General features: G+C 36.1%; 1 protein-coding gene across 3 annotated transcripts in view; it reads right to left on the reverse strand.

The window, feature by feature from the left end:
- Window positions 1-1,252: 1,252 nt before the first annotated feature.
- Window positions 1,253-22,373, reverse strand: part of VGLL3 (vestigial like family member 3) — a 51,795-nt gene continuing 30,674 nt past the window's right edge. For all 3 annotated transcript variants that reach the window (XM_011228064.3, XM_011228062.3, XM_019802254.2), the window contains exon 4: window positions 1,253-6,381. In XM_011228064.3, coding sequence (XP_011226366.2) covers window positions 6,338-6,381 — 44 coding nt within the window. In that variant the 3' untranslated portion in view covers window positions 1,253-6,337. The remainder of the gene's footprint in view (window positions 6,382-22,373) is intronic.

The raw sequence follows: 22,373 nt of genomic DNA on the forward strand, positions 1-22,373 counted from the left end.
AACCCACTCCTCACTGTAACAACTAAATTCCTTGGCCTTAGAAATTAACCTCATAAAAACAAACAAACAAAACACTAAGATGTTTTAATTTCCAAAGATATTTATGAATTGCTTAATTGGATAAGAAGAAAACAGAGCTTTAGTTAATTGTCAAGAAATGCAGACCAAACCAAAATGCTACATTAAAATATAAACATTAAATTCACATTAAATTATTTATTGAACATATTGAAGATAACATTGCTTTTACTACAAAGTCCTCCACCATCTTTTATCACTGACACATACTTATGTGACCTGCATCTGAAGAGTGAACAGAAATATGAAAATGCCTCTTTCCCGAACCCCAAGAAAAACAGAAAAAAAATTTAATATTTTATAATTAGCTTGTAAAACTAAAAGTTTTATGAATTTTGTAAATTAAGACTGACAACATAGGCAAGATTAGTTAATTTGTCTTTCTGGAAATGTAAAATTAAGATAGCATAAAATTGCTCATAAAACTAACAAGTCTGGAATTTTGTTATATTTCAATGTTGTACGATAATNATTTTGTTATATTTCAATGCTGTACGATAATATTTCTATTAATAGTTTTCAGTTTGCCTAATCAAGTGACAAATATAAAGTCCTCCATACTATTTATTTTTTTAATAAAAGTATTTCGCCTTACCTAGATTTATATGATAAAAAAAATTAATCCATGTTTTCCCTTTCAATATATGCACTTTAAAATGATACAAAGAATTCACACAAAATCCCTTCCCTATACTGCATATCCAGAAAAATGTATGGAATAGTCTTTTTAAATCATATATAATATCCAAGATTGTAAATATCCTAAGAAATTAAATCATGTGTGTAATAATCATTAACTTTTGCCCTAGCCACAGCATAAAAAAAATGTACATCTCTATTAGTATAAAGAGATATAATTAGAAAAGTTCACATCTTATGCATACAAAAAAAAAAAACCCTAAAGAATCTTATATTCTAAAAGAGTTATTCTTATGTCAAAATTTATTAGTCCAGAAATTGTTAAAAAGGAAGCTAATTGACAGTCACCTGCCCTTTTCTAGACGGTATCATTGTTTACTTATATCATGGAATTGGTAAATTACACTTAATTCAATTAGTATTTCTTGGAACTTTAAAAGGGGATTCAGATAAATTTATTGGATCTAATTAAATTGCAATTTCAAGTGAACATTAGTTTAATCAATTATTCGAAACTATACAAATATTTTTCAAACAAACAAAAAAGCATAATGGACAATAAAGGAAATAAGAAAATCAAGATATTTTAGTAATAATGGCTATTTCTATATTTTGGAAAAGTGTATAGGGTGAAATTCCCAGAGAGCACTAAAAGAAAAAAGGCCGCTGAAAAATTCTTGAAGTCTGTTCTGTGCCCAATATCCATGACCACGTTACCAAGGTCATTAACACTCTGAAGCTCTTGAGACTGAGGGTTCCCTGCAGGGCCCACCCATACCCCAATCTTCAATCATCCACTCTTGTGTAGTTTATATATTTGTCTTCCACATACATTTTTGAACTAAAACTATACCCCAATTTTTCTAAAATGATTTTAAAAGAGTTTTAATACTTTAATAAGAGATTTAAAGAGTTCTTGGGCCATGTTTTTGGAGAATAAATTTTAATTTCTCCAAGAAGCCTTAAATTTTCTGAAAGGTGTGTCTTTTATCCTGGAGACAAGAAAACCCAAAACGAAACAAAACTGGGTCCTAAAGATCCTGTAGATGAAAATCAGCAGGCTGATTTCAGTCTTGGTCTCATACAGTTTCTGCTTTTCTGCTGTCCTTATGTCTGCTGTGAAGGTGATCAATCACAGGGATTCTAACTGCCATCAATACTCCTTTGTAACTGCAATGGTTCAAGTGAACTCTTTCCATCTTCAATAACTGACACAGTGTCAACATCTGCTTCCAATAAAATTGTTTCTTTTTTTCTCAAGCAGAGTAAATCTGCTGAGATTGTAAAGGGATTTTTTTCCCTCCCCTTTTCATGCAAACAATTTTTTTCCACCATATTTTGCAATTTTTCCTCCAAGGCAAGTAAAAAAAAAATGAATAACTTCAAAAGAGAGGTTTTTATTCCAGGTGCTAAGGAAGCCCAAAATAGAACTGAAAAAATATAAACTTTGGTGATTTAGTAAAGATGTTGCCTTAATTTGGGAGAAAATAATACATAGGATCCTGGATGAATAAAATTTTGGAAATGTAAGAAAACTCACAGTTGGGACCTACATACCGCTAAAAGGTTAATTTATTTTCCTTCATAAATGACACACTAAAGTAACAGAAATAATTAAGCAATTTACACTTTATCTTCAACAAATAGTGGACAAGATTCTCTTGCAACAATGTGTTATGAAAAAGCAGTCATTTATCTATTTGATTGCTGCAGAAATGACTATGGAAAGCATAAAGAAGGGACATCTGGGAGCTCAATTTTATGACTTACTTAATTGACAGACATTTGTGGTACCTGTCACTTATTGAACATCTACTATGAGACAGATATGATTGATGATAGATAGACAGATAGATAGATGATAGATAGATAGATAGATAGATAGATAGATACTGATTTCCACACTTCACAGCCTGCGGGTTAGGTACTATTATCTCACAAGATAAATAAACCCCAAATCACACATATCTCATTGTGGCTAAGCCAGAATTCAGAAAATGACCTAATGCACAAGTCAATGGTCTTTTCCATTAATTCATTCTGCTTCTCTATTCATCCCTCAGTCAACACTCCAATATATAAACTTTCCTTTTCCACCACTTAATGCCACTGCCCCATTGACTTAATTTGGTAAACACTATGCAACAAAGGGACACTAAGAAACAGAATTCAGTTTCTTGAAATATAGTTTCTGATTGCAACTTTAAATGACAAATGTAACACTAAACCAGAAAGCAAATGCAAAAACTAGGTAGATTCTGCCCTATTCTGCAGGTCTTAGAATAGGAATAGGAAATATGATTTGCAAAATGAATAATGAGCTCCTCAAGGGCATGTCTTATGCCAGTGCCTAGAATTTGCTTTTTTTAAAAAATTTTTTATAAAGTTAAAAGAATTAATTTGTTAAATTATTTGCAACCCACTGGTTCTCATCTGCAAAATGTAGAGCAACCTTGGCCATTTTTGCTTAAAATAATAATGTAAATAATTTTAAGAGGACAGAGAAAGAAAGTAAAAATTACAGATGAAAGTTAGGAGGGGATGGTTAACTTTCTTAAGAACAAACATTGTTTTTTTAAAATTAAATTTAGAGGCTCTTTTCAAATAAACGTGAGGGACAACATAGCCTGTTGAGATCTAACTTATCAATATTCCGTTGTTCCTTAACTCATGTTAGTTTAGCAGTCGAAGCCTAGATTAACTGTCTAATAAATGAGATGATTTAATAGGGTCTAGCTCACAGTCTTTAAAAACCCTGAATGAAGCCTAATTTTTAAAATAGTCAAAGATGGAGCTGTTCCAAATGAATGGGGGAGGAAGTTGATAGCCCTTAGTAAAGCAGGTTAGAAGCCTCTAAGTACAACAGCATCATTTTGATGTGAGAAAAGCAGCCCCAGTGAGTGATAGCATTTTAAACCCAAAATAAATTCAGACTATCATGATAAATTACAACTCATTCTCTTTTATAACTTCTGGTGGTGAAGGTAATGATCATAACAAGGGGATGCCAGGCAAAAAAAAAAAACACCAAAAGACCCCAAAACAAAACAAAATCAAGGGGATGCCAGGCAATTACAGAGACATGCATTCTCTTTTTACTTAGACTTTGATCCATTCCTTGTCTGTGCAAGGATCTAATCCTTGCAGTATGTCAACAATGCCTTTTCTCAACAGGAGACCTCACTTACAAATCTTTCCTGGATACAGCAGAATTCAGGCCCCCAACTTTTCTTGGGCCCCAGATCCAAGGAACCTTTCATACTATAGTTACCAGGAGTGGCACAGAACACAGTCCAAATTCAGGGTGTAGCTATACAACTGTCTCTCTCTCCTTGAATTCAGTTCAATGGAGAATAAGGAAAGAAGCAGAGAGTTAATACTTTTCTCCTCCCTTAATTGGGAAAATCCAATTGAATGATCTGAATGAGTTGAAGTACAACGCTGTTCTAAGAGAAACTGCAAAGGAAGTTAATAGGTTCCAAGGGAAGAGGAGGAAAATAAATAATCCCCAGTGAGTCATCCCATGGGAACTGCCGAATACTTGTCTTTGAAAACTCAGGAGGACACAAGAGGAAACCAATTTTATAGATTCATTTAACTTCATGCTCCACAGATTGGGCAAAGTACATACAACCGTAGCAAATCAAATTATAGATCAAAATATAGATAATTTAACCAAGCCACTCCCTAGAAATCTAAGTTCATATCACTTGTAAGTCGAAAATTCCTTAAGTTTTGACCTCACATTAGGTAAAAATATGCATATTGCGTTAAGGAGAATCTGGTTAAGAAGAAACAACTTATGATAAGAATACAAGAGAGTGTATAGATTTATAACTCACCAGAGGCACCAGGAAAGAAAACTAATGCAAAAAACAGAGATAAGGAACTACTTTAAATTATCTGTAAGAACCCTGCCTAGCTGAGCAGAGGCTGTGCTGTTCTTATAGCTAAAATTTTTATGCACAAGATATACACAATTTAAAATGGAAAGTGGTATTTCACTAAACACGGTATTTCGTATGGGTGAAGACCAGGACAGGGCACATTTGAGAAACTTTTACCAAATTAAAATTTCTATATAACACTTTTTAATGCGACCCATCTCTGGAAGCAACTACAAGAGAATAGACTTTGCATCAAAAATCCTTAAGATATTAATAATTGCTTTTATAACCCTAATCTTTTCCTAACAAGGTCTTAATGATAATTCCAACTTCACCTTATTTAGATCCTGAGGGCCATGCCAAGTTGAATCCTGAGTTTTCAAGGATACTTTTCAAAGAATAAATAGTCAATTTATTATCCCAACTTAAGTAATTGTGGCATAAATTCCAATTTGAAATTTCATTTGCTCTAAAAAGTTTTCTTAAAAGAGTTCAATCAACTAAGACCAAATTTAAACAAACAAGTCTTGAAAAAAATGTTTAAAATATTACATATATATTATTTTTCAATTTACAATGATGAGTAACATTATCAGAAATAGCCATTGAATTAAAGGCTTTGTGACACACCTAGTACCTTCCCAAATATTACCGCTTCAAACCATCTCCAGGAAAAAAAAATCCACTTAAAATATGACCTTAAAAAATTGTCATCACTGCATAATTAGAAACAAGGAAACTAAGCCACTGGCAATCAAAGATAGCATGGGTAAATGAATTTTTTTTTTCCAGTAGTTGGATATAAACTGGTTCCATTTGTCAAAGTTGAATGGGCTAGAAAGACAATTACACACTCTAGGCAAACTCTCCATCTGATTGAAAGTTTCTGCAAACTTTCTTCTTAGTCAACCTCCAAGTACTCTTTGGGACAAATCGAAGTAATGAAATATCCTTTCTTTAGTGTGGTCATTAACAAAACTTCCTTTTCAAGCTATGCATATAACTCAAAGCTAAGTGAGCTAGCATGGAATTAAATCTTCACTGAGATTTAATGTAAAACAATACTATATTGCCGTGGCTATGGTGCGACTTTTGTAAAAAAGGAGAAATTATCAAACACTTGAGGTAACCTAGAAAGCACAGAGAATATCACAGACATCTTAAAGACAAGCCTTCTCAACAGTTTTGCCAGTGCTTCTCTGACAGCAAGTTCTTTAAACAGAACTTAACAATTTTTACAATATTAAAAAAAAATACATCCCTCAAAAATAGCCCATCAATGCTAAATCAAACTTTCTGTATTTCTACAAAAATAGATACACACAGAGCTACAAAATTTTATTCCTGAAAGAATGAGCATTTTCATTTGTGGTTCATCTTTTCCTGACAAGGTGGTTGGTTCAAAAAGGAAAAAAAAAAACCAAAACAAAACCCAACATCAAAAGGAAACAAAAATTAAACCATGTATCCATAAAAGCAAGACAAAAAAAGAGAGTTGCACAGTTGGCAAAGGCTCAGATGAGGGGAAAAAAACAAACAAAAATGCTTTTCTTCAATGTCTAGGACCCACTCCGCTTTCTCAAGAAAAGGCTCCCAACCAAAGTCAGCTGGCTGATACTTCCTCTTCTCCTTGCATGTCTATCGTGTCCCACTGCAGAATGGAAAATCCTGGCAGCATCTTTCCCAGTGGGCCCACGGATTCACACTCCAACCTGACTTGCTAATACTGTATTTCAGTACCATGGGGATTCCTTGCTCTTGTCTTGATGCTGTAGACCTGGGAAAGGTGACAGTGAGAAAAATGAAAAGCTTTAATACAGGAAGCAAGTGGAAGTAGGCATAATCTACAAGGCATTGGATATAGAAGCCGAAAAGACAATCAAGCCACTGTGGGGCATGGCTTAAGGATGACCTGATCCCTAAAACAATTCTGTGCTCGAGCTCACAATTTTCAAAAAGCCAACCAACACAGCAGTTGACAAAAACTCTAGACTAGAGAAGTGCTATTTGTACGACAGAAGTCCCTTACTGTGGTTTTTATTTTCTTGGCGTACGAGTGGTAATAAATACAATAAAGTAATATAAACAAAACCTTCTTATTTCTAATTCCAAAAGGGGCTAAAATTTGGAGAAAACAAGTTAACCAATCTTTGCGGCACTTCAGTTAATACTTTTCAGCAATGAAAATGATACTTTTGAACTAAAAGAGTAAATTCTGGTGCTATTTTGAAATGTAGTTAGTACATGGTGGTATTGCTATGCAAGACGGTGAGCAATTAGACATGGTTAAAAACTGGATCTAATAATGCCAGTAAAACAGACATAGCTGGTTCATAGCTAATAGCACAAAATATTGTTTTTGTAAATGTACTTATTTTTTCACATCTTCCTCCGGAAAATATTTAAGATGGCTTATAAAAATCTATACTTCATAGCAAGAAAATGAAATTTACAGATGAGGTTTTAAAAATAGTGACCAAAGGAAAATAAGTGAACACGTCTGAATTCCAACTCCAAGCTAAAGTGATTAAGAAGTTTATCAAACAGGACACAGAAAATGTGACTCTGATTTGGTTCTGATATAGTCAGCTGACTGATTTCTGACGTGGACAATTAGCCCAGCACCTTCAGCGTATACCCCCTTGAAGTCACTTACCTCAGGTTCCTTGATTTTTGGCATAATTGTTTGGAAGAGAAAAGACAAAGTAATGACTGCTCTTAAGTTGTTTAAATCCGAATACCAACACATGCAGGAAGGCTACTGCATAAGTGGGAAGAAAGGCAGCATCATTGCTGCCGTGTGGGTGCTCAGATCACAGGATGTTTCCTTGATCCTTGATCTAACACTGTTGCAAGGCTGGGCTGGATGTCAGAAAGGGAATGGTTAAATGCGCCAGTAGGGTTTAAATTATAATTGTTACTAAAACAGCTGCAGTGATTTCATCTCTTGTCCCTCCAACTTGTCAAAGAATTTTACAAAACAATGGGTGCCATTACACAACAGACACAATTAGTCAGTCATTGATGGGAGACAGTAAGACAATCTACAAAAAGACTACATAAAGGGAGAGAGAACAAACAGGAAAAGACAAAGAGGCACCTCATAGAACCACAAGTCGCTATCTATAGCACTCGCACACTGGGAAAAAAGCAACACTTTTCTGAAAAAAGATTAGTTCCATCTTAATTTTTTTTCTCATGAGACTAGTATTTGTTTAGATACAGAGTTAATAGTTTTCTTTTGAAAAAAAGAGGAGGAGGAAGAGGAGAAACAGGAGGGGAAGGAAGAAATAAAAGGACTTGGGGTATACCCATTCACTCTAAATTTGCTTTACTCGTTTCAAATGATTTTGTGTTTAGAATAATTTGCAACCTGACACAGTCTCTGTTTGGTGACTCTTATAATCTAAACCACCTTAGCTGACAGTCTGCTGACTGCATAAATATTTTTTTCATTATTGAAACGTCTCATCTTCTGTATGACTCAGTATTTCCACACTTGAAGACCCCATCAATCTATAGAATGTCAGCACGGCAAGTCATGAATAGTGTTGGAATCATCAAGTGGTTTGAGTGTCTTTTTTTCCCTCTTACATAAAGGCAATCCCTAGTTTGCTTTGCAAACACATATGACTCCTTCAAAATCATGTTAGCCTTTTTCTGCGTACAACTATTGCATTACTTACCATAGCTCTACATTTTCCAACCAGAATAACAGAGGGCATTCCCTCCTTATAACTTCATTTCTTCATGGTTTTTGTTTCCAAGTTTTGCATTACTCTAATGCAAACCTTAAAAAAATCAAATCGTCTACGGCCTAGAATGTATTAAATATCTAATGTGGTCCTTGTGGTTTAGCTGCTTCTTAGTGATGGTACATTCTATCAAACCTTTGCTTTAATTACCAGGTATTTCAAAAATATCCATAAAATTCAACAATAGGCGTAAGCAAAACACAAGAAAATGAACAACCACAAACAAAACACCCTACTACTAATAAGTTGCAACAGAGAAATGGCTGGGATTTTTCTAATTAGACAACTGATGAGGATAGATCAGGATATGTAAGAGTCAGCTGGTACATTTAGTTTTCTCAGCTAGAGTCGAAGCGGACAAAATCATTGACTTACTATCCGTATGTGGTCTACATACCTTTGAGGTTTCTCCTGCTTTTCTTACCAGAACACAAAATCTACCCTGCTAGTATGCTCCTATTCGGGCTTGTTCTGCCTCTCACTTTCCTAATTCAAACGTATGGGAAATTGGTTCATCACATATACTGAAATCTCCCCACTGGCTGTCTGAAATCACCCATGTTTATCTTCTTGATATCAGTAACTTGATTTTAATTTTATTGGTTAGTCTGTGAGATTTTTAGTAGAAGAGAAAATAAACATCATAAAAATGTCAGTGAACATTTTCCTACGGCTGAATACGACAGACACTGTGTGAAGTACTTTTCATGAAATATTTCATTTATTGCTCCCAACCATGCTACAATAATATTTATTTTACAAATGAGAAAATTGAGACTGTGAAAAATTATGAAACTATTAAGTGGTAGAGCTAGGATTGAAAACAAGGTGGTCTGATGTCTGAGTCAAAGGTCTCAAGCACACTGTATATGGTTGCCCCCATACGGACTAGATTTGCTGAGACTGGGTCACTAACCTCTCCTACCACAATTCTCCAAGTCAAAATCCTTTCATTAAACCAATTTGAGGAAAAAATAATATATTTTTTATGTTCCTTTTCACACTGTTTAGAAATCACCTGACAACAGAAACAATATCAGAGGTAACAAAAGAGTTCTTTTAGTAACCTTATTAAACTATAAATCTGTAATGTTTGTTCTAAGATACAGTAATTGATTACACAGTACTTTATTATACTTCAGATGAAGACCACTTCAACTGTGTAATAAGATATTCCAGGGGCGTCTGGGTGGCTCAGTCGTTAAGTGTCTGCCTTTGGCTCAGGGTCCTGGGATCGAGCCCCGCATCAAGCCCCGCATTGGGCTCCCTGCTCAGCGGAAAGACTGCTTCTCCCTCTCCCACACCACTTGCTGGTGTTTCCTCTCTTACTGTGTCTCTCTCTGTCCAATAAATAAATAAAATCTTAAAAAAAAAAGNAAAGGGAATGGTTAAATGCGCCAGTAGGGTTTAAATTATAATTGTTACTAAAACAGCTGCAGTGATTTCATCTCTTGTCCCTCCAACTTGTCAAAGAATTTTACAAAACAATGGGTGCCATTACACAACAGACACAATTAGTCAGTCATTGATGGGAGACAGTAAGACAATCTACAAAAAGACTACATAAAGGGAGAGAGAACAAACAGGAAAAGACAAAGAGGCACCTCATAGAACCACAAGTCGCTATCTATAGCACTCGCACACTGGGAAAAAAGCAACACTTTTCTGAAAAAAGATTAGTTCCATCTTAATTTTTTTTCTCATGAGACTAGTATTTGTTTAGATACAGAGTTAATAGTTTTCTTTTGAAAAAAAGAGGAGGAGGAAGAGGAGAAACAGGAGGGGAAGGAAGAAATAAAAGGACTTGGGGTATACCCATTCACTCTAAATTTGCTTTACTCGTTTCAAATGATTTTGTGTTTAGAATAATTTGCAACCTGACACAGTCTCTGTTTGGTGACTCTTATAATCTAAACCACCTTAGCTGACAGTCTGCTGACTGCATAAATATTTTTTTCATTATTGAAACGTCTCATCTTCTGTATGACTCAGTATTTCCACACTTGAAGACCCCATCAATCTATAGAATGTCAGCACGGCAAGTCATGAATAGTGTTGGAATCATCAAGTGGTTTGAGTGTCTTTTTTTCCCTCTTACATAAAGGCAATCCCTAGTTTGCTTTGCAAACACATATGACTCCTTCAAAATCATGTTAGCCTTTTTCTGCGTACAACTATTGCATTACTTACCATAGCTCTACATTTTCCAACCAGAATAACAGAGGGCATTCCCTCCTTATAACTTCATTTCTTCATGGTTTTTGTTTCCAAGTTTTGCATTACTCTAATGCAAACCTTAAAAAAATCAAATCGTCTACGGCCTAGAATGTATTAAATATCTAATGTGGTCCTTGTGGTTTAGCTGCTTCTTAGTGATGGTACATTCTATCAAACCTTTGCTTTAATTACCAGGTATTTCAAAAATATCCATAAAATTCAACAATAGGCGTAAGCAAAACACAAGAAAATGAACAACCACAAACAAAACACCCTACTACTAATAAGTTGCAACAGAGAAATGGCTGGGATTTTTCTAATTAGACAACTGATGAGGATAGATCAGGATATGTAAGAGTCAGCTGGTACATTTAGTTTTCTCAGCTAGAGTCGAAGCGGACAAAATCATTGACTTACTATCCGTATGTGGTCTACATACCTTTGAGGTTTCTCCTGCTTTTCTTACCAGAACACAAAATCTACCCTGCTAGTATGCTCCTATTCGGGCTTGTTCTGCCTCTCACTTTCCTAATTCAAACGTATGGGAAATTGGTTCATCACATATACTGAAATCTCCCCACTGGCTGTCTGAAATCACCCATGTTTATCTTCTTGATATCAGTAACTTGATTTTAATTTTATTGGTTAGTCTGTGAGATTTTTAGTAGAAGAGAAAATAAACATCATAAAAATGTCAGTGAACATTTTCCTACGGCTGAATACGACAGACACTGTGTGAAGTACTTTTCATGAAATATTTCATTTATTACTCCCAACCATGCTACAATAATATTTATTTTACAAATGAGAAAATTGAGACTGTGAAAAATTATGAAACTATTAAGTGGTAGAGCTAGGATTGAAAACAAGGTGGTCTGATGTCTGAGTCAAAGGTCTCAAGCACACTGTATATGGTTGCCCCCATACGGACTAGATTTGCTGAGACTGGGTCACTAACCTCTCCTACCACAATTCTCCAAGTCAAAATCCTTTCATTAAANAGTAGGGTTTAAATTATAATTGTTACTAAAACAGCTGCAGTGATTTCATCTCTTGTCCCTCCAACTTGTCAAAGAATTTTACAAAACAATGGGTGCCATTACACAACAGACACAATTAGTCAGTCATTGATGGGAGACAGTAAGACAATCTACAAAAAGACTACATAAAGGGAGAGAGAACAAACAGGAAAAGACAAAGAGGCACCTCATAGAACCACAAGTCGCTATCTATAGCACTCGCACACTGGGAAAAAAGCAACACTTTTCTGAAAAAAGATTAGTTCCATCTTAATTTTTTTTCTCATGAGACTAGTATTTGTTTAGATACAGAGTTAATAGTTTTCTTTTGAAAAAAAGAGGAGGAGGAAGAGGAGAAACAGGAGGGGAAGGAAGAAATAAAAGGACTTGGGGTATACCCATTCACTCTAAATTTGCTTTACTCGTTTCAAATGATTTTGTGTTTAGAATAATTTGCAACCTGACACAGTCTCTGTTTGGTGACTCTTATAATCTAAACCACCTTAGCTGACAGTCTGCTGACTGCATAAATATTTTTTTCATTATTGAAACGTCTCATCTTCTGTATGACTCAGTATTTCCACACTTGAAGACCCCATCAATCTATAGAATGTCAGCACGGCAAGTCATGAATAGTGTTGGAATCATCAAGTGGTTTGAGTGTCTTTTTTTCCCTCTTACATAAAGGCAATCCCTAGTTTGCTTTGCAAACACATATGACTCCTTCAAAATCATGTTAGCCTTTTTCTGCGTACAACTATTGCATTACTTACCATAGCTCTACATTTTCCAACCAGAATAACAGAGGGCATTCCCTCCTTATAACTTCATTTCTTCATGGTTTTTGTTTCCAAGTTTTGCATTACTCTAATGCAAACCTTAAAAAAATCANAAACATTATAACTTCATTTCTTCATGGTTTTTGTTTCCAAGTTTTGCATTACTCTAATGCAAACCTTAAAAAAATCAAATCGTCTACGGCCTAGAATGTATTAAATATCTAATGTGGTCCTTGTGGTTTAGCTGCTTCTTAGTGATGGTACATTCTATCAAACCTTTGCTTTAATTACCAGGTATTTCAAAAATATCCATAAAATTCAACAATAGGCGTAAGAAACACAAGAAAATGAACAACCACAAACAAAACACCCTACTACTAATAAGTTGCAACAGAGAAATGGCTGGGATTTTTCTTATTAGACAACTGATGAGGATAGATCAGGATATGTAAGAGTCAGCTGGTACATTTAGTTTTCTCAGCTAGAGTCGAAGCGGACAAAATCATTGACTTACTATCCGTATGTGGTCTACATACCTTTGAGGTTTCTCCTGCTTTTCTTACCAGAACACAAAATCTACCCTGCTAGTATGCTCCTATTCGGGCTTGTTCTGCCTCTCACTTTCCTAATTCAAACGTATGGGAAATTGGTTCATCACATATACTGAAATCTCCCCACTGGTTGTCTGAAATCACCCATGTTTATCTTCTTGATATCAGTAACTCGGTTTTAATTTTATTGGTTAGTCTGTGAGATTTTTAGTAGAAGAGAAAATAAACATCATAAAAATGTCAGTGAACATTTTCCTACGGCTGAATACGACAGACACTGTGTGAAGTACTTTTCATGAAATATTTCATTTATTGCTCCCAACCATGCTACAATAATATTTATTTTACAAATGAGAAAATTGAGACTGTGAAAAATTATGAAACTATTAAGTGGTAGAGCTAGGATTGAAAACAAGGTGGTCTGATGTCTGAGTCAAAGGTCTCAAGCACACTGTATATGGTTGCCCCCATATGGACTAGATTTGCTGAGACTGGGTCACTAACCTCTCCTACCACAATTCTCCAAGTCAAAATCCTTTCATTAAACCAATTTGAGGAAAAAATAATATATTTTTTATGTTCCTTTTCACACTGTTTAGAAATCACCTGACAACAGAAACAATATCAGAGGTAACAAAAGAGTTCTTTTAGTAACCTTATTAAACTATAAATCTGTAATGTTTGTTCTAAGATACAGTAATTGATTACACAGTACTTTATTATACTTCAGATGAAGACCACTTCAACTGTGTAATAAGATATTCCAGGGGCGTCTGGGTGGCTCAGTCGTTAAGTGTCTGCCTTTGGCTCAGGGTCCTGGGATCGAGCCCCGCATCAAGCCCCGCATTGGGCTCCCTGCTCAGCGGAAAGACTGCTTCTCCCTCTCCCACACCACTTGCTGGTGTTTCCTCTCTTACTGTGTCTCTCTCTGTCCAATAAATAAATAAAATCTTAAAAAAAAAAGACATTCCACGTTGACTGATATATTTTTGATATACAACCCTTCCCGCTGCCACAAAAACAAACTTTCCCTAGTGTGAACACTGAAGGCACAGGGTGGCCATTTGGATCATGAGGTGGTTTTCAGAAATGGGACCAGAGAACGAAGACATAAGACTGTTGGTTTCAGAGTTTGAGAGTCTGGGATTTAGTTAGGAGAAAAGATTGAACAGAAATGCAAGCCCACAGACCCAGTTCCTCAATTCAGTTCCAATACCACTAACACCTGATGACCAAAAGAAAAAGGAAAAAAAAAATCCAGACTTAAGAAGAGACCAAAGTATGAACACAGAAAAGAAGTGTAGATTAATTAGAAGCAAGAGAGAAGTCGTGGTCAAGGAAGGAAGATTTATGTAAGAGAATTGCCTTGTAAAATTCGAAGTATTTGTTTCTGTAACAAGGCATTATTAACTCATTTTCTCACTTTCTAGCTGAAATTTTTGGGAGGCAACAGCTTCAGAGGTTCACCTCTTTTTATTTATTTATTTATTTATTTATTTATTTATTTATTTATTTGAGTGGAGGAGGGGCAGAGGGAGAAGGAAACTCAAGCAGACTCTGCACACAGTGTGGGGCAGGGCTCCATCCCACAACCCTGAGATCAGGACCTGAACCCAAACCAAGAGTTAGACGCTCAACCAACTGCATCACCTAGGCACCCCAGAGGATCACCTCTTACACAAGGCTCTGGAAATAAGGAAGGAGAAATGGCAACAGGGTGTGTCTAAGGATGAAAGACCTGGACACTTCCCACTCTCTTTCCCTCCATTCCTAGGTGGTCTTGTAAAAAGATCCTAAAGTTTCCATGGGACCCCAAAAAAAGATAAAAGAGTGAGCTCAGAGGAAATGTTAGTGGGCCTGCTAGTATGTCTGATGGCTATGATGTGGGTACCGCACAGGAGAAAATGGCACCAGCCACTTCAACTGAGAATGCTGGAGGGATCACAATCACTAGAAGCTGAACCTGACTTAAATGGGTCATCACTTGGGGGAGCACTGTACAGAGAATGCACTGAGAAACAGAGTGGGGGGAGGGAATATGTTTGGAACCAAAGGCCAGGATAGAAAGGAAATGACAAAATCATGAAGCAATCGGCAAACTCTTAATTGACAGTTTTTGTGATACAGTGATTCTAAGAATACAGAGGTAAACCCAGGGAGAGGGTGAGGACAGAATCTGAGAAGATGTCTGAACTCTAAATTGGACCTTGTACTAAACTGAGAGCAATGGTGATATTAAGTTGGACTAAGAAAACTCAGAATTAATGAGGTTAAGTTTTCTGCTATTGAGTAGAAATAAATAATAATTTAGGTTACTGAAAAACTACACTCTGGCACATCTGAGTTTTAGGGAATGTGACTGTCAGCGTCATATCCATTAGGAAAGCATGTCCTACTTCTAAGTCAGCAAGAATCACTTGACAACACCAGTGACTATAGCTCTTAAATAAGTTGAACATGCTTCCAATTAATTTTATTGCTATAGATAAAAGAGGTAATGTGGTAACCATACACTAGGGAACATGCTGATAAAAAAGAAGAAAACATAAGAACGTAAAACCTGGAAGTGTGGGTAGGAGAATATTTTATGACCTAAAAGTCAAGAAATACTTAGATGCATAAATATAAATTTTTCATTTCATAGATACTAAGAGTCTAGAAACTCTTTAGGATCAAAATGCTTGCCATTAGATTAAAAGAAGCTGGTAGCTTATTCCTACATTAAAAAAAAAAGAATCCCCTGCTTTATCCATGCTTTAATAAAAATAAGTCGTGTTTATTACAAATTTATGTATATATAACATTGTGTTGGCTACTATATCAAAATATCCAACCTTTACCAACAATTTGGAATCTGACACTGAAACATTGACAAATGATCACAAAGTGATGCAAGAGACAGTTGTATTATCTCCTCCTACTTTATAAAATTATCATTGGTAATGATCATACAACTGGATTTGTTTGTCTGAGCCCCAGGGCAATCAGTTTAAATGCTAGTTAAGAATTTCTAAATAAGATCTACGTGAGGATAACACCTTAACACTAAGTAGGAGAAACACAAAGTGGGGGGAAAATAAGAGTGACAGCTATCCAATTCAGGAACTATGATTTCATTTCAGGTAAATGTTTAAAAAACGTTTAACCACCATGGACACCTCCCTTCATTTTTTTTTTTTTAAGAACATCTTTTTTTCAAATTTCAAAACGTCATAGATTTCTTGGTTAATATTAAGTTACAGGGGATTTAGAAAGTATAAGTCCTACATAACATCTCTTGTCACCACAGAACTCACTGAGTATACTTTAGATGTGCATACATACCCACACCACTATTTATACTATGCTACAACACGCTTATTTCACCAGCAACATTATCTCGGAAAAACTTTTATTCCCTGTCAGTACGTGTAGACAAACCCTTCTGGAGGGATGCAGAATATTCATTCTACTCTGCAGTGTCAATAACCCGCTTCTCTATAGACGTACATCATTGGGATACACACACATGTGTACAAATATACTTGTTACTTATGTGAAAATTTGATAGATAAGACAAAGTCCTGAAAATGTTTTTATAATTGCTGAAACTCAGCATATATGTAAACTTATATTTGCATATTTCAATGGGAGTGCTAAATGTTTCAGCAAGTTTGTACCAATATTCATGTTATTTTTTACTAATTATTATAGATTAAAAGTATCTTTCGATTTGCATTTCTTTTCACATTAGTGAAGGTAAACATTCTGTGATTAAGGCATTTCTTTCTCTGTGTTTTATCTTTGGCCAATTTCCTCTGCATTTAGGAAAGCAATTTCCTCATTTATTTCTAAGTGCTTTTTGTATAGTGGGTACATAAGTATTATTTTTCTCATATTTTACAAGTATTTTAGCCAGTTCGATGAGGATTAAGCATCTTCATAGTTAGTACTTCGATGTTGGACAATAATTCTTTTTAAAGTCATCACAAACAAAATGTACTCTTGAACCAGACCAAAGATTAAATTTATCATGACACTTGCATTCCAATGACCTTCTTATCATTACAACTCTTGCGCACTGAAACAATGGTGGGCAGTACTTAACTATGGCAGTGGAATAATTTCTTAGCAGAGGGATGTCTTTCTGTGTATAAAGATGTTTTCTCGAGGCACATTTAGAATTGACTTAAAATTTTCCAGGTAGTAGTACTGTCGGAAACAATGAGGTGAAAACCGTCTAAACTTGCCAAATATCTTTAAGCTCAGATTCAAAAGACGAATAGAAATGGAAAACCTGCTGCACCTCGTAGACCATAATTTACTACGTTGTTGTCAGAAGCACAGCACCTGCACACCTGAGGCAAGCACTGCAGGTGGCAAGCGGGTTGGGTCGGTGCCCAGGTGTTCCCCGCTGCTCCTGTTTCCCAGCCCCAGACAGCAAACTCCCCGGCAGCTTGCCTGCCCTCTCACCACCTTCCTCCCTCCGAAACCACAAACTCCCCTGGGCGCACAATCCTCAGCCTTTGCCTTTGGCGACGTCCACTTCCTCATACTTGTGCAGGTAAAAATGGCCAGCTAGCAGGAAAACTGGCAAGTACTCCAACCTCAGGATATGGAGTTACAAATCTGAAGCAGTCATTTTAAAATTGACCTCATGGACAAATATTAAATTACAGCATTGGGTAGTTTTGGGTACAGTGGCAATTTACTGTGATCAAGATTTGAATATCAATTCGATAACCTCTTAGGTGACAGAAACTGGGGACCGGGAGGTAGGATATGTAATATAGACACCGTTCACCAATTCCAAGAGCAGATATATACAACAAAACAAAATAAAACTTTGAAGACAGAGACAAAGAATAAAGGAAGGGGGGAGTGGGGAAGAGTGAAATGGAATACCCTTTGTAATTTCTTCTACAGACTTTCACCCAGAACTAGAGAGGAGCAAGACCAAAAAATGCTTGGATCACTTATTGTAACTAAAACCACAAGTTATTATACTCTCAAGAGATTCTAACTATGCAGACATCTGTTGAATAACAAATGCCGCCAAACATGCATCTTTAAAGAGGTTTCTAGGTTATGCAGTGACAGCTTTATGATCCAGAAAATAGATAATCCAACCAGAGCAAGAGCTAATCTGGATTCACTGCTTACCCATAAAAACATAATTAGGGACACAACACCAACACAGGAAACACCATACCTAGGAGAATGAGTTATTTGAAGACTCCAAATTTTTAAAAAATTACTTCAGAACTGCAGAGATACAGATGTATTTTTCTCCCCATTTAAGTAACCAATCTCTCCATTAAAGCAAAACATATTGGAAAATATTCAGTAAGAATGAGGTATGTTGCATATCCATCAGTTCTACATTGACATCAGTAATTTCTCATCTTACTTACACGTGATATAAACACAAGCTTGTTCTGACATTTTCCAGAAGAGACTGTTCAATCCAAGCAAACATATATAGGGCTTCAAAGATTCTGAAGATACCGAGCATCACCTGATACTGCCCAAGCGAAGTGACCACGAAAATAAGCATTATAACACATGCTTACAGCTGACAAAAATTACGAAGGTAAGTACATAGTATATCAGGCTTTATCCAAACAAAGACTGGCATATTTTGCCTCGAGCAGTCTCTCCCAAGACTTTTTTTGTCATCTTTTTGCCAAGGAATTCACAACATGTTGGCCACAGACAACTGTTTGTGAAACCTTTGTTGATAAATACAACAATAAGAGAAGAGTTAGACAGCCTGGAAGGGAATAAAACGAATCTGTAAGTTCCGCAGGCTGTACGGAATTTCTGTATATGATCTTTGCAGCCTATTTGAAAACTGATGTGAATCTGTCTGGGGACAAGTTCTGAAACAGATTTCTTCATTTGAGCTGTTTCATTTACATGTACCCCTATATGTGATATGAAAGAAGCAAAGCATTACTAAAAGATAATTTGTGAATACAAAACACACTGACTCTGAAACAGGACTTTTAATGCTTTGAAGGGTTCTCCATTCAGAGTCACACTAGAATATCCTGGGAGTTTTTTTTCAACCTCTAGACCTCTCCCCTCAGATGAGCACATACGTTTCTCTCCGGAAGACATGATGTAGTTTGAAAAAGTACCCAACTTCCAACCATAACTAGTTGATGAGGTCTCCGTTAAGAAAACAGTCAAAAAATTATGGCATTGCCTAGTTTTGCTTGCAGTTCTTAGGAAAATATTTCAGAAAGCAAGAGATCCTACCCAATTTATATAGCAATAGATATAAACTTGTTTACAAAATTAATACTGCTATGGAAAAATGAATCAGTTTTTAGTTCACAACTTTTAAAGGTTAGCATGCATTAACGGAGTTTGGAGAGTCTAATTATATATAGTCTAACCGCCTCAATCTGCACACAAAATCTCCTTTTGATCTATATGAGTGATGAGGACAATTATCTCAACAGTACTTAAATCCAAGGGGATTAGGATCAATTTTTTAGTACCCTCTCATTCTACAAGGCAGAGTGTTATAAATAGGAAAACAAAAAACAAAACTTGTTTAAAAATGTCTTGAAGATGGACATCCTGATACTCTTTCAAATCCTTCTCTTCTTGATTCTTTATTATATCTCTCCCATTGTCTGCCCAACCAATACAAAAGCACCCAGTTGGCCAATGCCAGCAAATAGAAGTATTAGGAAATTTAGCTCTAGTAAATATCAAAACTTCTTTTTTTTTAAAATTTCATTTATTTGAGAGAGAGAGTGAGTGCAGGGGGAAGGGGCAGAGGGAGAGTGAGACTGAAACCCAAGCAGACCCCACACTGCGTGGAGCCCAATGCAAGGTTCGATCACATGACCCCGAGATCAGACCTGAGCCAAAATCAAGAGTCGGATGCTCAACGGAGTGTGCCACCCAGATGCCCCATATCATAGCTATTCTTCAAGAACAGAAGCAAATTAAGGTAGATAGAGTCAAGGAGTGACAGAGGCATTCAAGTCTTGCATCTCAATTATTCATCATGTCTCACATTTCCAGTGTGAATTTCTTTTTCTGTTTGAAATGCAATGTATTGAATAAGGAGAGCTTTAGTTCCCCGTCATGTGCACCATCTAGGAAACACAACCACGTGCAGTTCACTGGAATCTCCCAGTTGCGACAGAGTAGGAAGTATCATCTCTATTCTGCATCTAAGGAAGAGGAGGAACTTACAGGTTATGAGACTTGCTCAACATCATACAGCTAAGTGGTGACGCGAGTCTTGTAGTTTATTTTTTAGTCATCTGCTTTTCCTATACACATCTCTGGACACACATTTCTACATGTCTACAAAGATTAAAGTTCTCTGTACTGACCACCATTTTTATGCGCCCCTAAGTGATTGGGGGAGGGGTTAGCAAATTATTAATAAGATCTCTCATCTCCTCTTTCCTCGTTCTCTTTTACACACACGCCCGCGCACACCATTATTTTTATTATTATGCAAATGCTCCTGAAACATTTGGAATCCTCTCAGAAGGCTCCTGCACTTGCTCTGTAAAGTAGGAGGAGGATGGATGAGACAAAATCTCCATGCTTTGGGCATTGTGACATTATGGCACCATTTAGTGGAGCAAGGCCCAGAAGACAGCATGGGCAAGATCTACATGGCTCTGGGAGAGCAGGGGAAATTCATTAAGGCTCTACAGAATCCAGCCATGGATACTTGAAACTGACAGCAGTGCTCTGGAATGCATTTCTCCCTCTGATTCACCATCCAGTTACTTTTCATGCAGATCTCACTCTCTGGCTGGGATCTCCTGGCATTTTGCATGCATCTCAAAGGTGGTTTCCATTACCCTTCTGGTCACGAAATTGTCATTCTGGACATGTGCCCTATACAACTAACACCATTCACGAGTGTGTAAATATTTTAACATACCTTTGGTGGTTTTTTTTTTCTCTCAGTGGAAAATAGGATTATGACATAAGCCAAAGAAAAAGAAAAAGGTCTGTCAAAAATGTTAAGCAATTAGCTGTTAATTACTGAGTCTTTATTGTTACCAAATCATAATAAACCCTAAAAAAGTCCAGAGAAAATATAGTTCAAAAAACATCCTAACATATACATTTTTTAAAATCTGCAACTATTGCTTTGTGACATCTTAACTGATTTAAATGATGTCCTTCAGGTGAGTATACAGAAATCTATAAATTTTTATTGAATAGCATAATTGCCACTGAAAAATCACATAGTCCCAGGGCCGGCTTTTCTATAATACGGCATTTACTATGTCCTCCTGCTAAAATCAAATGATTAGAAGTAAGCTTCTGTGCCTATAAACAGGATTACAGCAAATTTCCTAATTTCCTCATCACTTACAAAAATTACTAACAATGTCAGAAAAGGCTTCAATAAATCCCTAACCCCATAGCCTTCAGAATTCAGAAAGCTAATATATATGCTCCAAGAGAAGATGTGAAGAGGAAAGGAAGGAAACTGCTTTTAGTTGAGTACCTACCATATATGTTACTTTGATGCCCTCTCTTCTCTAGATAAAAACTACCTTAGTGCTTTAATATTTTTATATAAATCATACTATCCTGTCAATTATTACTGTAGCTATCTGATGATTTCTGTCCAAACTTACCACATTTCTGGCTCATTGTAAAGCCTGGAACTGGAGAATTATGATATCAAGCAAATACCCAAGTGCACTGGGTTGGTAACTACTGGTTTCCTACAGTCTTTTTTTGTAAATATAACATGTTTAGAGAGAGAAATGATTTCCAAGAAGCCAATGGATATAAAGCTCCATGATTTGAATCCATTTGATATCCCCCAGGAAATTAAAAAATTAGTAACATTTTGCAAGGGGATGTTAAAATAGTTTAGCATGGTTATTTTTGAGAACTTTCATGCAATCACAATCTTTGCTGCCCAGGCTTGTCAGCGCCAGACCACCTACAAGAAAGCGCAGGTCTTGAGATGTGATCTAGAGAGATGGCAAAGTTAAAGGTTGAATGGAAAAGCAAGTGGGAACTTGATGTCCACCTCTCTTTCATGAAGAGAAACTGCCTCTCTATCTGCTGCTCTGGTTCGCTAGCTACTTTCTGTCCTGCTTTCTATTTCCTGTATTTGATAAAACAAAGATGCGGATGTTTCTCCTCATGGATTGCAGTGTAAAGCACCCACATAGTGTTGAGCAAGACTGACCACCATGGTCTTAACAACTGAAGTCGTTTGATTAGCCTATTTCAAAGGGAACACTGTATAACAATTTTGAGCAATAATAGCTTACATTGCTTTAAAATGCAATGTTTGCCTTTTCTGAATGAGGTCCCTTTCACAAAATATTCAGATTAGAGGATTTGAATTAAATGCATTTTATAAAATGTAGTACACAGGTCTTACACCTTAAAAAATTTCAAAAAAAACTTGTATTAAGTTGATTCTTTCATAATATTATCAGACACCAAGTGT

This window comes from Ailuropoda melanoleuca, chromosome 1 (genome assembly GCF_002007445.2).
Source record: "Ailuropoda melanoleuca isolate Jingjing chromosome 1, ASM200744v2, whole genome shotgun sequence".
NCBI classification, from domain to species: Eukaryota; Metazoa; Chordata; class Mammalia; order Carnivora; family Ursidae; genus Ailuropoda; species Ailuropoda melanoleuca.